General features: G+C 41.8%; 1 protein-coding gene across 2 annotated transcripts in view; it reads left to right on the top strand.

Annotated features, from left to right (window-relative positions):
- arfgef1 (ADP-ribosylation factor guanine nucleotide-exchange factor 1 (brefeldin A-inhibited)) overlaps positions 1–17,139 on the top strand; it is a 39,968-nt gene that overhangs the window by 4,394 nt on the left and 18,435 nt on the right. Inside the window, exons 2-9 of one of the 2 annotated variants that reach the window (XM_054766426.1) lie at positions 8,527–8,557; positions 11,652–11,808; positions 11,893–12,039; positions 12,106–12,285; positions 12,480–12,533; positions 15,642–15,987; positions 16,060–16,173; positions 16,382–16,623. In XM_054766426.1, the coding sequence (XP_054622401.1) occupies positions 8,527–8,557; positions 11,652–11,808; positions 11,893–12,039; positions 12,106–12,285; positions 12,480–12,533; positions 15,642–15,987; positions 16,060–16,173; positions 16,382–16,623 (1,271 nt within the window). The remainder of the gene's footprint in view (positions 1–8,526; positions 8,558–11,651; positions 11,809–11,892; positions 12,040–12,105; positions 12,286–12,479; positions 12,534–15,641; positions 15,988–16,059; positions 16,174–16,381; positions 16,624–17,139) is intronic. The other variant, XM_054766427.1, reaches the window with a different exon arrangement.

Genomic DNA, 17,139 nt, shown 5'->3' with positions numbered 1-17,139 from the left:
CAATTTTACAAGAATAAACTTGTATTATTATGGAAAAAACTTCATTTTTAGTAGCATCTTACCTCGATTACAAAAGTGAAATGCAGTTTTTTCTTGATCTACATATAGCGTCTTAGCATATCTGTGTTGGTTTACAAAACATCATAGTGTCCCTTGCATCCTTTCATTTTCAGTATGTGGCCCTCGCTGGAAAAAGTTTGGACACCCCTGTCTTAGACAAAAGAGATCTCACAAATATGGCCGACCTTTTGAAAACACAGGACGCCGGTAGCATCAATTATAATATTTTCCACTAAAAGAATATTATCGTCATAATTTTGGGTGTCATTCTAAAAATATATGGGGCATGGATGATCTATTCATCCGGGGAAATTGAGGATAGCAAGGGAATACATCCCCTTTAAGAGGAAAGTTTACAAAACAAAGACACCACTCAAAACACAGTATGTCATTAGCATCAGCGAAAATAATAATATAGTAGTCAGGGCTACAATTTTGAGTGTTATTGACTAATAACTGGTGCAGCTAGTATACCTAGCCTTAGCAACTAGAGATACGATCCCTTTTACAAGACAAAAAGCTTGTAGATTCAGTAACTGAATCGCACTTTACCGACTACCACATTGCGTACATATGTAACCTCTGAAGTCTTGCAAAATTTCAGACTAAGTATTTTGCTTTTTCTTCGGCTTTTTGCAACGCTGACTCGCCTCAACAAGGGGCGGTGGAGAGGAAAAGCGTGAGGAGAGTCAAGAAAATATGCCAGAAGTTGCGTAGACAGTTGCGTACACAAGGAAGACTCGTTATCAAAGCTAAGATCTTCCCACCGTACCCTCCCTCCGAGCTGTTTTTCTCAGCACCAGGCTTCATGATGAAGCATATCGAGAGTGTCTCCGGAGGGTAGTCTGTTTGGATGTCGCCCCACCCCTCCCTGGATCAGCTGCGATGCGCTGCCTTTTAATTGACGAGTCCCAGGCACTCTTGGGAGAGTTTGGCCGTGTTTATTGCTGCATTCGAGACTGCTGGGAAGGAGGGATTTATCGCACTCTGATCTTACGAGGTCTGACCTCAAAGCACAGCAGTCGAATGTAAAAGAAAAATATGGCAGACGACCTCGATGAGCTTGTTTTGTTTGGATAGCGATATGCAAAAGTTCACTATGCTTGGTAAACAAAGTTGGGCCGGTCCTTTAAGCAGAATAACATAAATAATACAAACTTTGTAGATGGGTGGTGCATGGCTCAAGGAAGAACCCATTGCATTTTGGTGAGGATCTGGGTAAAAGTACCATTTGAGTCAATTCCATTAATGGAATTATCCACCCTGTAGAACCATCTGTCCTTCATCCTCCATGGACCAAGATGTAGCTTGTTAACAGAAACTTGGCTCTGGTGGAGGTCAGCGTGCTTCTGAATGGCACTGTAGTCATTACTGCATTGTCAAAACAGCAAATCTAATCAATCTAATTTCTATGAAAACCTGCAAAACAGTAGTGTTATATTGTAATATAGTATATTATACAGTGTAAAATAAAAATAAGAAGTATTTTAGTGTGTCTTGCAGGGCATTATTGTTGTGTAATGTGTAACTCCTTGTTAGAGGTCTGAAATTTCCCAGCTTCCAGGAAGGCAGCCTATTTAAATGGATGTGTGTTGTAACCACTGGCTTGTGTGCAAACAGCGTGCTGGCCAGTATGTGCTCTTATTGAATTAGTCCTGATCCATCAGCTTAAGTTGCCCAGCCAGGTGTTTGTTTCATTCATTGCGTGGCTGCAGAATGGAAAAGATTCCGCAGAGTGTGGTTTTTGTGTCACTGGTGTGTTGCATTTCATGTGTGCTCACCTGAAGTCTATTCTTAGCAGGCGGCCTAGAAGGCATGTGAATGACGGGGGCTGCGAGTGTGCGAGCGGAGTGTTTAAATGTACAAGCGAAGCCCCCCTTGGGTACAAACAACAGCATGAAATTGAAAGTCAGAGCAGATGAACTGTGGCTTAAACGAGCCGGTTTGCTGGTTCTAATTGATATTTGGAATGAAAATCAAGTCTTTCTGCGGCAAAATATTGGAACTCCTGGAAATGACTAAACCACCTTATATACTGCAAAACTATATAATCTGTTTTTAATACGAAGAAGAAGAAATGAAAGCAGTGTGTTCATATGTCACCTGTAATCAGAGCTTACCTACAATGCAACCTTTGGGGTGGGAGGAGCTTCTGTTAGTAGAATGTTAGGACCCACCTCCTCGACGAGCATGTGGACTTTGATGCGATGCATCACAAAGGACATTTGAGAGTCAAAATATTGAAGACTGCTGACTACAATCACAGTAATAAAAATATTGAATACAGAATATTGCGGTTTGATCATCTCGGTATCTTTATTGTAGTATTCTGGTCACTAGGCGGCAGTAATGGCACAAAACATTGAGACATTCTTACATTACATTACCTTAACACTGCGTGAAGTCAGCCATGACATGTCCGACATGATAGAGTGGAAAAAAAGTTCTCCTTCCATTCTGTGTGGAAGTGGTAAGTTTTTGTCTTCTTAAGTGTAGAAGAAATAAACTCGAGGCTAACTGATTAGCTCGCTAGAGGCCTTCTCGAGTCCCTACAGCATAAGAGTTGCACAATATGGTGTAAACAATGAATAATAGGAGTGTAAAGGTGACTATAGGGGTGTTATTTCATGTCTAATAATGTTAAAATAATGTCTGTTGAATAATGTTAACTCTTTCAATGCCAAAGACATCTATTGAGCTACAGATCAAAGTCTTATCATCTTGTATGTGAATTTCTGACTTGTAGGAAATGTATTTCTGTACCGGTAGGGGGGCAACAATTCTCTTTTCCTCCAACCGACAGCGACAGATTGCCTATGAAGAAGACGGATTGTGGGTCGAGAGAGGAAAATGGCGAAACACATGCAGAAATGGAGCGGAGACAAAAAATACAGGCAGCTAACACTGTCACAGAGCTTGTCTGGTGGTGGAGCTACCTTTTGTGGTGACGCGATCGTGAAAGATAGAGGTGACGTACACACAAATGCAGTTGACAACGGCAGCCGAAGGAACAAGCTAGTGGTTAGCGTTGCTGAGCCATGTGGCGCAACACCGGAGCCTGACAGTGGAAGCAGTTCAGAGTCGGGTGACTCAGAACCCGACGCTGATTCTTCTGACGAGTGGCTGCCGTCTGGATCGGTCAGCAGCAGGGATTCATCCCCACATCCAGCAGACGCCACCGTCACACTGCTTGAATTTGCTTCTCTGCAGAAAAAGCTTGTTTTCTGTTTTTTGGTCAAAATGTTCTACCGACAATAAGATCCAAAAAGGCTAGAAACAAACTTTTTTTCTGATGAAAGAAGAAAGTTTAAAGTTTCTTTAAATCGTTTCAATGTTTATGTAGTCCTAAAACTCAATATTCTGTGGGTCTTGAAAGTTCAGCAAAAATGCCCAAAAACTCTGGCAGTATGGAGCTCTCTGCTCTGAACATGACTGGCAGGCAATGGGTTAAAAACCATATTTATAAAGCCATAAACAGCTTTTCTATGCTCTCTATGCTTTCTATGCTAACTACGAAAATATTCACTTTATTAACATTAAATCCTATATTGCAGAAACTCATTTATCATGTGTGGAACCAATTAACCGCTATAAGCGAGGGACGACTGTATGCTCCTATTGGCACTAATGAGTCTTCTGTAGTTGCCGGGTGCGTGAAAAGCAAATAACTATGCATCAGAAACATTGACATGAATGATTAATGACATTAGCTGCATCTGAAGTATCAAGTAAGTAACTACCTCTGCATGCACTTTAAAATGTTGGTTTGATGATTCAGGTGTTGGTTTGAAACTACACTTGCAGCACTCTTGTTTACAGTGAACTCATCACCAGTATTACTGCTGGCTAAGCAGTTTGCTCCTGAACACTATTACAACATTGGTTCTGTTGCTGCTGCATTGTGTGCAATATACGAGTGAATGAATGACCATACGCTCCAAATCATCAGTTTAAAAACTCTCATCCAAAGGTGGTTTTTAGGGCAAAAAGGGTGTCCTGGGATGTGATATACAGCAAGAGAGAGACATACTTTTTATCAAGCAGCTCTCTGATGTGAGCAAGCGTCGCTGAATCATGCAGCTCATTTGCATCCCGAGAGGCTGACTGACTCACTGTTGTATTTATTGTGCACAGCATATCGAAGCCACGATCGGCTTGTGCTGTGAATGAAAGGATCGTCTCGTTGATAGCAGCCTCCCTCTTTTTGAAACATGAATAAAGCCGTGTTTGACAATGATGCCACTCTGGCGGGGGACCTGACGGCGTTTATTCATACTCAACAGTGAGAGCGCCAGTCCCCGTAACACATTTTAACCTACATTTGAACCTGTAAAGCTCCTGTCGGCCGTCATGCAGTGTACAGGGCTGTTCGAGGACTGATTGGCAGCCCCCAGCGAGTCGTTCAGCCATCAGATGCAGCTCTGGCATGATGGAAATTTAGTTGTCATTGGCAGTTAGGACTAGTTTTACCTCTACAGGTGCCACGGTCTTTTCGAAGTACCTGCATTCCTTCATGATTGGAGGAGCAAAAGGCAGTTGGAGGAATGACCCTTCTGCCCTGCTGTTACCTTGAATGGATGACCAACTTGAAGGTCTCATATTAGGATAGTATTTTCCAACAATTTGAAATAAGTCTGAGGTGCCACAATAGCGTATTGGAAGTTTGTTGTAGAAAAATCTAGACTTGATGCTGGAATTGGGATTTTTGGTCCGGCTTAGTGGGATCACGCTGTATTGTTTTAATACTAATGAGCTGAGATAGTGACTTACAGGTGTTGGTTTCATTTCATGCGAGTGTAAATAAAGCAGACATTTCCACTCACCTTTTGGAGTGTGTCCGGGGGGGGGGGGGGGGGTACTTGTCCATTTATGAGGTCAGAGGTCACTGCAAACAGCATTTCTGGAAGAGAAATGCGCACAAACAGTCAACTAATGGATGACCGGTGCAGAAATACACACACATGTACAAGACAGGTGGTGAAAGGTGGTCGCCATATTGGCTGAGTCAGTAGCCCTCAGATAATTAGCTCTTAGTGTGTGTCAGGGGCCCTGATGGGGGAACTGCCACCTAAGGAATTGAAACAGTGAAACCATGGCAACGGTGCTGCCGTTGAAGGTGAACAGATAAATTAAAGTTGTGGACACTTAAGGAGCATTGCAACAAGCTAAAACAAACACAGCGGCTAGCGCAGATGGGAGGAGATTAGCACTTTATGGCTTAAATACGCCCTTACACGTATACATTCTGTGTGTGTGTATCTTCCCTTCAGGCCAGCAGGAGACTTTGTACACTCTCTCTGCAGAGCCACTCATCCCAAGTAACACTGTCTTTTCTCTCTGTCCTGCTTTGTCAAAATTCCTCACGGCTGTCATGTGTGATGCAGACATAGTGCTCGCTACTCTTCCTCGCTCTAGTGACTTAACATGACAAAGACGGGGGGCCATGCAGGGGGCTTTTGGGAACAAACAATAATACACCCAAACAAGAACTGTAGTTTGCAGCTCAGACTAACCCTGTTCAACTGGTGGCCCGTGGGCCTAATTCAACCCAAACTTGGGAGAGTAATGGTTTTGGAAAACAGAAGCAGTAGTATTGTGTTGAGCAGGGGTCTCAAGCCTTTGAGAGCCACATACTGACAAATGAAAGGATGCTCGGGCGACTTTGATATTTTGTAATAAACCAACACGTCGAGATATGCTAAGAAGTTATATATATTTCAAGAAAGAACTGCATCTCATCTTTGTGATTATAGATTAAAAAGCATATTGTTAATATGAGCTTCAGTCTTTGTTCTTTTTTTCATTTTTGGTGGGTTTTTTTTTTATTTTTAATTTTCCAAATATTTCTTCTTCAATAATCCTCATAAATGTTCTTCTTGTAATGTAATGACTTTATTCCCATAATATACTTTTTCCCCAAGCTAATTTTTCAAAAAATATTCTTTATTCATTTTGTTTTGTTTCTCATAATATTACGACTTTTAAAAAAGATAATTTGGTCTTTAATAGTTCAACTCTGTGCTACGACAATTACTTTTTTTCTGCATATTACGAGTTTATTCTCGTAAATTTGCAACTTTTTTTTCGTTAGAATACGACGTGTAAAATCACCGTTGTTTTTTGTTTTTTTCCATTTCTGCAGTTTTTTTCCAACTATTTCAACTTCGTTCTTTTAAATTTTCTTCTTGTCAATGATGACTTTATTACCATAATATTTAAACTTTTTCCCCAAACTGATTTTCCAAAAATTACAGCTTTATTTTATTTTGTTTGTTTCTCATAATATTATGAATAAAAAAATATGTATACAAATATTTTTGTATTTCACCTCAGTGCTATGAAAATGATTTATTTTATTTATTTTTCCTCATAATATTACCAGTTTATTCACCTAAAATTTCATTTTTTTCTCGTTAGAATACATATTTTTTTCTCCTAATATTTTGACTTTATTATTTTGAATTTACTGCTGATTCTTCCATTTTAGCTGTTTTCTTTTTTGTTTTTGTTTTGTTGTTAAATTTTATTTTTAGAATGCCCCCGAGCCGCACTTTGGACTTTTGATTTAGATTCCTGAAAACAGCAAAGCATACCCCTGTCGTGAAGAATATCTTTGACTCAGGTTAACGTAGTAATCTTTGTCTTAATTTCTGACTTTCTGACTTTATTTGTGACCACCTTTTGGTGAAGTAAAAGTGTTAAGATATGACTGAGCCTTGCGATGGCGTTATATACAAAACATAGTGAAGGAAGAAGCTCTTTGCCTTCTCTAAGTGTGGTCTCACGCTCCAGTTTTTATAAAGTCATCTAACTCTACAGTGAAAATGTTCTAACCATAATCTCTTTTAATCCCAATTTTAAACACTAAATATTATATGAAAAGTTATCCTCAGCCTGGCAGCAGTGAAATAATGAAGCCGTCTCGGTGCGGTCTCTTGCAAGTTAGCGCCACAAAAGCTTCCTCATGGAGGGGCTGCCGTTTTAACTGGCATCACTCTCTTGTGCTCTGTACTCTATTTCGGTCTCTCTTTTTGTCTTTCCCTTATCCCTCCTTCCTCTGTGCGCGTGTGCTCAATGAGTACATGTAACCGCTTTCATGCCCCACAGATCTGTGGGATAAACACAAATGTCTGCTCTGGCTGGCACAGACGCCACTGCACCGACTAATGGGTTACATTTTTTTGTGGTGAGGGAGTGAGCCAAGGCTAAACACATATGCAGTATCTCACGAAAGTGAGTATAACCCTCACATTTCAGCAGCCATTTTTACTGCAGTTAATCTATTCAAGGGACAAGACTATAGAAATAAAACTCGGACATGCTTTGAAGCCATTATTGTCAAAATAGCTGGCAACCAGTGCGCGCTAAGATAATTGTGTCTTGTCTACAAGAACAAGCACGGTGTGGAGGTAGCGTCATGGTCTGGGGCCCCATGAGTGCTGCCGGCACTGGGGAGCTCTGGTTCATTGAGCGGGAACATAAATTCCAACATGTAATGTGCATGTTTGCGTGTGCCGCACAGGCTGGATGACAAGATGGTTCACTCTGTCTGTGCGCATTGGTTCTATAGTGGAATGAAGAGAGTGTGAGCCCCCTTCTCATTCAGCCTCTTTGTGGAGGCGGGGCCACTATTGAGTGGCTACAGAGGCTTAGCAGTTAGCCTCGTGAGGCAGCGTACGCTGACATGAATGAAGGCACAGAAGCGATGGTTTCTGAGGCGAAGGCCACAGCTGACAACCTCGGTGTGCGGGGGAAAAAACGACAGATGGAGGTGCCTCGGGCAGCGGAGCTTTCGTCCCGACAGTCAACGCTTACTGAGGCGTTTGGTCGGCAATGTAAATAAATATAAACAAAAAACTCTGCAAAATGGTGCACACTCACAGACAGTGTCGCTCGCTACATTTCAAAAGAAATGTAACCATTCAATACGGTTAAATGGCATATGTGGCATATATTTTAAACAACGTACCGTACATACAGGCAACTTCTGTGTCGAGCTAATGTGTTTCACACAGGTACACTATACTTTAGTACCATCTAGTGGTTCAAACGTGAATTACACCTCTCGTGACAATTAATTTAAAAAATTGTCTAAAAAAATGTTGACGATGGTGTCGATTATCGGCGATAATATGTAGCGCAGTTAGCGCAGATAGAAAAATTTGTTAACGTGACAGGCCTAGACATTGTGAAACAAAGTGTTTTCCAAAATGATAAGTCCAAACCCACTTCTTCAACCAGCAAACTAGTTTAAACTGAAGAAATGCTCCTCTGCTGGCTGCAGCCAAGTCGTGCGCTCCTGCTTTGCCTCAATTGCTTGAAAATGCAATTAATCAAATATAAATCCACACAATTAACAGAATTAAGTCAGTTAATTCTTGGTGTCAGTGGCTATACTGAAAACTGCATCGCATTTCCCAAAGTTTCCCCAACTACAATATTTTTTCCCTTTTTTCTCTTTTTCAGAGGAAATCAAAGAGGAATCAGAAAAATTAAGGTAAGTCTCAGCTGTCCTTTGAACAAGTTTTGTCTTGTGTGTTGTTAATGTATTCTCCCGAGTTCAACTAAAGGGTACTAGAACACTTGGTGTGCGTCTCGAGAGGTGTGCTTTTTATTGTTCAGTCCCATCTAAGCCCCTTTTTCCTTCTCCAGTAATGGCTTTCTTGACAAACCCCTGCCTCATGCTGCGTGTGTGTGTTGCCAAGTAACGTGGCTTCTGGAATGAGTGCCTTTCCCTCCATCTTCACTTGTTATTGGCTCCCACTCCCTTCATATTAACAATGTAACTGCAAGATGAAAAACACGTATTTACATTTTCATATCAGCAGCACTCAGCAAGCCTCAACTAGGAATACTTTTACCGAGCCTGCAGGCCTTTTAAATGGCTTTAATCAATGTGCGATGCAGGCATACAAGTTTAGACTAAATAGTCACAGTGTGCCTGCTGTGATATGATAGATGGTGGAGGAGCCATTGAAGCAGGTTGCATCAAATATCAGTGACTGGGATGTCACTTCTTCTCAGGGACGTTCATTAGATATCAACTTTTGTCTGTTTTGTTTGGCCAGCCCTTTGGTTGCATGTCATTTAAAAGTTTATGGACAGAAAGTCAGTAATGGACCTCAATGGCCAAGTTTGGACCCTTTTTTTTTTTTTTTTTTTGCTTCTGAAGAAAGTTTTACAGAAAAGAGTTTGTAACGGACAGAAATGTTCACACCTGCATTTGGAATCAAAGGCCCAAATTGGCTTAATATCCCATAGCATCCATTAAGAGGCATGTATTACCAAATTTAGTAACCTTTTTAAAATCTCAAATTTGGATTTTTATGTAAAACATTTTTTAAAAGTATAATGCTGCAGAAATACAGACCAAATATGACAATAAAGTCGTAATACAACAAGAAAAAAATGGAATTACATACAAGTAAATATAATATATAGTATATATATATTTTTTTTTACAAATTTTACAGATATTAGCATACTAACCATAGCATTCTAACACTTAGCATAATAGTGTTCACTTATGAAAATGGCTAAAAATATTACTATGACAATGTTAGCATCCTTTAAAAAAAGAATCCTTTAAAAAATTCCTGGATCTAGATGGTGATCCGGATCACCCCCAAAATTTAAGCAGTTTTTCCATATCCAATTTCCGACAATTCCTGAAAATGTAATTGAAATCCATTCAGAAATTTTCAAGTCATTTTGAACACAGACAAACAAAGATAAACGCCGGCAAAATCATAACCTCTGTACTGCGCTTGCTCTTTGTGCTGCGCTTGGTGGGAGTAAAAATAAGGATTTAGTGGGGGCTTGTATGGGTGAATAAAGGGAGTGCTGGGGTCCCCACAGAGACATTTAGGCTCCGCCCACACAGAGTCTGAATCATAAAAGGGGGCGCACTGCTGTGGTCAAGTGAGACAATGCTCTTCGCCCAATCACAGCTTTGCTCTGATGCCCAAAAGACTGAAACAGCCATCCCTCTCTTAAATCCACACAGCCCACACATCCTCTTTTGTTTGCTCTTGCTTCCCTACAAACATTGTCTGTCTCTTCCTCTGGGTCTTGCAATGAGTCGTGTCCAGTCGTACTTGAGCTAGCTGGTCCCTTCTTAACAGGCTGAGGTCATCCTCTTTCGTTGCCAAGACATAAACACTGCGGCCCCTCCCGCTGGCTGTCTGCATCTTCTGGGTGTGGCGGCAGTGGAGGATGCTCCATGCGTATCAAAGCCATGTGGGCTTTGAAGAATTGGGGAAGAAATTAGCGATGTCACTCGACGCAAGGGTTTAGCGGCTTATGCGAGGCCTTGAGATGCTTTGTCAGCATGAGAGCACGGCAAAGTCTGATTAGTGACACCCCTTCTTAGACGGATTAAGTGCAGAATTTGAGGCTCGTGGCCAAGATGCTTAGTTGAGTGTTTTAGTTTCAGCCCCACCATCCAACCTTTTTGAGTGAAATATAGCCTATATAGACGGTTTAAAAGTGTTTATAGTAAGCCCTGATGGGACTGAAAGCTACTATTAATGCTAATGAGGTGTGTTTGCCCACGCCTGTTTCCAAAAGTGTGTGTGTCGCGATTGTGCTTTTTATTCACGGTATACTCTGCTCTTGTCCAACCTAATAGATGCCATATATCACATGCAACAACGTAACATGAAGGAGTTGGACAGGAGGACACAAACGTAACGCGACACTAGCACAGCTCTGTGAGCTAAGGTGCTAACATTACGCTCACATGTTAACAGCAACATCATGTTAGGTCGGGGTGTTCTCAAATGGTCTCAACCTGGGACCCACATTTTCCAATGGTAGTAAGTCGTGACCCTCTTTTATTGAAGTGATTTTTATTTTTTATTAGTTTTTAGCATTTTTTTTACACTTCAAGTCATTTTTATTTATTTTTTACAGTTTGATTTAGGTCATTTGAATTTTTCTTTATTTGTATTACATTTTTACACAATAATTTCAGTCATTTTTCACTTGTATTTATTTATTTTTTACAATGTAACTTTTTGTATTTTTGTATTTTTATATTTTTTACATTTTCATTTCATTATTATTTTTTTTTATTTTATGTAAGTAATTTTTATTTTTTCTATTTTTTACATTTTTACCCTTTATTCTTTTTTTTACACTTTCATTTCAAGTCATTTTATTTCATATTGCTGTCTGCGACCCACCCAGAATGGATCCGCGACCCACTTTTGGGTCCCAATTCACCATTTGAGAACCACTGTGCTAGGTTAGCGTATTCGCTAAAGAAAAAAAAAGACACGTCTGTAGCTCACTGACGGATAGTTCGCGGAGCTTTATTTTAAGACTTGTAGCGAAGTCTGGGCCTTCTTCTCCCAATAGTGTAGCAAACAAGTGAAGGAGATGATGAATTTTCTTCATGTTTGGTGCTCATAAGATGGATCTAGGATGCAAATTGATGTTAGAACATCATTAAAGATTCATTTTTGCACAGTAGGGGACCTTTTAAAGGTCAGACCTTGTGAGCTCCAACGAGGATATGTCCCATATCCCAGTTTTCTTGAATGCAGCATACCTCCTCATCCCTCATTTTCTTTTGTTTCCCAACCTAGTCCGCCGAGCGGAGATGGTAAATCAGGTTCTGGCACTTTACCGCCCATCAAATCAAAGACAAACTTTATCGAAGCCGACAAGTACTTCTTGCCGTTCGAACTGGCTTGTCAGTCCAAATGTCCCCGCATCGTCATCACCTCGCTCGACTGTTTACAGGTCAGTGGTTGGCCCTAAAGCGGTTCTACAAGCCAGTCCAGTCCCGTTTGAAGCCTCATATTCTGTATGTTTTTGTGCATGTAGAAGCTGATAGCGTACGGCCACCTTACAGGCAGCGCTCCAGACAGCACTGCCCCGGGCAAGAAGCTCATAGATCGGATCATCGAGACCATCTGCGCATGCTTTCAGGGGCCGCAGACGGACGAGGGCGTGCAGCTGCAGATCATCAAGGTTGGAAACGGGCTGCCAAAGCGTGTCGACCTCAAGTCCTCATAACACCTTCTTTCTCTTCCCTAGGCTCTACTGACGGCCGTGACCTCGCAGCATATCGAGATCCACGAGGGCACCGTGCTGCAGGCGGTGCGCACCTGCTACAACATCTACCTAGCCAGCAAGAACCTCATCAACCAGACAACAGCCAAGGCTACGCTCACCCAGATGCTTAACGTCATCTTCGCCCGCATGGAGAACCAAGCAGTACGTTGTGTCTTCCAGCTTGACAACACACACACACACACACACACAGTCATCACCTCCTGGTGTCATCACTGGACCTTTTATAGGTGTACAAAACAAAAGCTTGCTCTAATGTCATCTTTTTCTTTTTGAATGACACTTTCCCTCCCTTCCTCCTCCACACCTTCCTCCTCCCCTCTCTGTGGGACACATAGCTAACAAATCACAAGCTATCTTGGTCTCTGGCCTCCAGAAAGCGTGATCGCCAGGTAAAGAGTGCAGGACTGCCGTGACTTCTCACTTGCCTGATCCACAAACGTCTTCCACTCTCTGTGCACTTCTGTGTGTTTGCGCTCTTCTTCGTCCTCTTCCGTCCATGCGTGCACACGGTTTGCTGTCCTTCCCGCACCACATGCTTGCCCGTGACTTCATCTCGCTTGTGCCAGTTTACATTTTAAGTTGACATGCTCCTCCTGGATGTTTGCTTCCCTCATACTGAAGGTCAGAGGCCTCATTGTACCCTTCCAAATTGCACTTCCGCCCAAAATTGTGTTTACATGTTGAGAAATGCTATTTCTGAGGCAAACTGTCAATGAACGGAAGTGAATTGAGGGCTTTAAGGCTGGTTAATACATGGCAGCATATCATAGCAATGCCCACAAGCTCTCATAGGTCTACCACCAAGCAGTTTGATCTCGTTTGATATGACATTAGTACCCTGCCTTCTCTATGTAAGGTACCAAAATACAGTGGAAGAAGGATATTCCGAAAATACAAGTGAAAAGTTACGGGAATAAAGTCATAATATTACCAGAAAAGCGTCATTATACAAAAATAACAACATATTATGGGACGTTGATATGATTTTTGAAATATTAGTGTCATAATTAAAATTTTCCCATAGGAATTTTCCCAGTGTCAAACTGCTGTCATCATAAAGTCTTTATTAACTGTACAGGCAATGTTTTAAGAAAGAAGTTAACCGATAAGTAAAATAATGGTGTGATGACATGTGACGGACACATAACTGAAGAGGACTTGATAAGTCACGCTTTTTAATATTCAGAACCGTAAGACAAGCGTAAAAAGAAGTTAACAGCCGTAAATCAAGGTTTTCCTCAATAAGCTCCATTTCTATGGCTCTATGGTGGCATCACAAAGTGGGCTAAAATGCTGGTTGATACATGGAAGCATATCATGGCAATCCCCACATACTCCCCTAGAGCTTTCAGCGAGCAGTTTGGTCCAGTTTGTATGACACTGGCAGGGTACGTTTCCCTTGTAGGGTACCGAAATACATTGGAAGTCGGATATAAGTCAACTGGACAGGCAAAGTTTTAAGTGTGAAAAGGAGTAAAATGTAAAACCACTCGTCTAATTTTGATGGCAGAGGGAAGTGTAAGTCATGCTTTTTAATGTTTATATTATATTTAACATAAATCTATTTGATATTTAACGGTCGCAAATTAGCAGCGACAACACAACTGCATGTACCGCATTTGTCGATGTGTACCATTTCTGTGGTCATCAAAAGCAAAACATACTCATGGAGTTTAGCCTTTAGTCTCGCAGATAGTATTTCCAGGTATATTTTCTCCCAAAAGTACCCCAGATCACCAGTGGTTCCATTGTAAGTGATCCTTACCACTTTTTGGCACCCTACCCAACACAGGGGTACTAAAGGGGTGGAGCTAGACACACTGAACCGTACAGCTCGGCGGAAACTTTAGAGGCCCTTTTGTTCAGTGATCCACTTTCAGTGTGTCGATGCGTCCTGCACACACACACGCGCACACACTATAACACACACTCAAGCCGTCGCTATCTGCCTGGGGTGGCATTTAAATAATGAGCTTAGTTTGTTTCGCGCCGCCTCAGCTGTCGTCTCCATCGGAGGTGGCCTTACGCTCGATACTAATTGTTTCGGTCAGGATGTTAATTTCATTTAGCGGCTGGCATTTTTAAAAGGATAAACTTGATGACTTTAGGCTGTCTAAGGAGAATGTAATAAGATGATTATGATGAGGAGCGAGGCCATCTATCATCATTGTTTTGTGTGTGTTTGTGTGTGACCCGTGTCTCCTTCACCTATTGTGCTTTTTCTTTCCTCCACACTTTTGATATGAATCTGACTAAAAAGCACTTGGAATGGCACTTGAACGCACCATAGACTGTTAATTTAGCTTGGCTGAAGGACTGTCGCTGCTTGCTCTCAGCGGTTTGTTTGTGTTTGCCACCAAATAGTGCCATATGTTTCTCCACGTACGAGCACGTTGTCCTTCTGTGCCCAATCAAACCGCCTCCGCAAAGATATGTCAGGAGCTCAAACGCACACTTGGGTCTCGGGACCCAGTGAGCTCCCGAGCCAAAAAAGGAGGGGCCAGCATGAATCAGTTCCACACAGCTAGTTTTACTGCTGTCCTACTTCTCACTTGTAGTCATATATGAGAGACTATTTGGGCTGCACTGAAAAAGTGAAAATATTAAGAAAATGAAGTCATAGCATTATGGGAATGAAGTCATAATATACAGTATATGTAACTAATTCTATGGTCATGGTCATCATTTCCTCTTTCCCCATCACAAAGGGGACTAAAAGAGGGCTATAAGGCTGATTTATACAAGCAGCATATCATAGCAATCCCCACAAACCTCCCTAGGCCTTCCACCAAGCAGTTTGATCCAGCTTGGTATGATGTTGGTACCCTACAATTCCCCTTGTAGTGTGCCAAAATAAAAAAGGAGTATCTCAAAATACAAGTGAAATGTTCCAGGAATAAAGTCATAATTTTACAAGAATAAATATAAAATATTGTGAGAATATAACCGAAATATACAACAAGAACGTTTAAATATTAGTGTCATGATTTACCCAAAAAAAACTTAATTTCATTATGACGGCGTTAAGGTTTTGTATCTTATTTTTTTATGTTATTTTAATAAACAAAAAACTTTTCTCATAAATTACATTTTTTCAGTAAAACTGTATTCTCGTATTATTACAACAATTCTCGTACAGCTAGGACTTTTTTCTTGCAGTATTGTGACTTTATTCTTGAAATGTATCTACTAATCATTTTTCTCGTCATTTCAGTGTATACTATTTCCCCTCAGTGCAGCTCTAATACTGTTTTGTACACACACACACACACACACACACACACACACACACACGCACACCAGTTGCAGTTTGAATTAGGATCACTCGCTTGAACATCATGAGGCGTTCTGGAGCCTTAGGGAATGCAAATGTTTTTTTAAAGTTCTAATTGAGTTTGTTAACCTTAACCTCCTTTTCTCTCTGCGTGCATGTGTGTGTGCTTTTGTTTTTAATTTTTTTATGCATGTGTGTGAACTCCACCCGACCCGCTGTTCAGTTGCAGGAGGCGAAGCAGCTGGAAAGAGAGCGTCACCGGCAGCACTCCCCGCTCACCCAGAACAGCACGGAGCCAGACTCCCCTCAGCTACAAGCGCACACGCCGGCCAAAGCCCCCAGCCAGGAGGCCAACGGGCCCGTCACCCCTCTGACTCCGTGCATCACCGCCCCGTCCACCCCGTCGTCGCCCTCCACGCCGGCCCCTGAGGGCGACGACAGCAGCAGCAGGTCTTCGCCCGGGGAGCGGAGGCCTGTCTACGAGAGCCCCGATCCGGAAAACGGTTCGGAATTCTGCGGGGCTGAGAATGAACAGACTGAGGCAGACCAAGCCACGGCGGCAGCACAGAGTAAGTCATTTGACTACTGGTTGGATTGTGCCGCGATGTAGACTTGGACTACATGAGTCCTTTTTTTTCCAGATGCAGCAGGCGAGGAGGAAGAGGAGGACAGTGAAGAAGGTCCAAACTACGAGGAAAAAGCGCAGGAGATTGTGCAGAGCATCCTGCAAGAGGTGGTCAACACCGTGGCAGGAGGTGAGGTTCTCCTCGTCCAGGTCCAGCTACCTCTAGATCAGGGGTGTCCATAGTTTTTCGACTTGCTCTATTTTTCCCATTTTTGCTGTTTTTTTTTTTGGGTTGAATTTAATTTTTACAGTGTGCCGCGGGCCAATAAAAAACAAGCAGCAGGCCGCACTTTGGACACCTCTGTTCTAGCTAGACCTATCAACGCGCTCTTTCGCAGGTCACTGCCTGGACCCCGCCCATCTCTGCTCCGACTCCAAGGACCAGACGAGCGAGCCGGCGCAGTCGGAGCAGGCCGAGGCGGTCCCGAAGGCCTCCCAGAACTCCCTGGAGGAGGAGAGCACGCTGGGGAGCGACAGCGAGCACGTGCATGCTAATGGAATCCCCGGCACGCCCATTTCCGCCAGCTTTACGCCGTCGCTGCCTGACGACAGACTGTCCGTCTCGTCCACTGACACTCAGGTGACTTACGCCGCCTAAATTTAAGATTATTTATGTATTGAATCGTCTATGATGAGTCATTCAGTCTGCATTTAGTGAGTCATTGCAGTGAATCAAAATTAATAAATGAAGGCTTCATTGGATTATTAAATTCATTTGCATGAAACTTCTGGAGAATGTCTGGAGGATCTTCCTTCATTAAAATGTCACTATGCTCAAAATTTCTTCATAAAGATCACAGTACTCAATTTTGTGAATAAAGATGCAAAGTATTAATATTCCAATCAAAAACTTATAATACGAGAATAACAGAATTTTTACGGGACGAAAGGCACTAGGGTGATATTACAAAAATGACGGATATTGCCTTAATTTTTATGAGAAAAAAGTTTAAATAATAGGATGGAGTCATAAAATTCTAGAAAGTAATATTATGGTAATAAAGTTGCAATATTAAGAGAAAATTAGTAGATTAGGAGAATAAAGGTGTAACATTGCCAGCAAAAACTTATGTACAAGCATTTTATGAGAAAATAG

This window comes from Dunckerocampus dactyliophorus, chromosome 21, assembly GCF_027744805.1.
Source record: "Dunckerocampus dactyliophorus isolate RoL2022-P2 chromosome 21, RoL_Ddac_1.1, whole genome shotgun sequence".
Classification (NCBI taxonomy): Eukaryota; Metazoa; Chordata; class Actinopteri; order Syngnathiformes; family Syngnathidae; genus Dunckerocampus; species Dunckerocampus dactyliophorus.
Note: the sequence above shows the minus strand (reverse complement) of the source record. Positions and strands in the feature narration are given on the sequence as shown.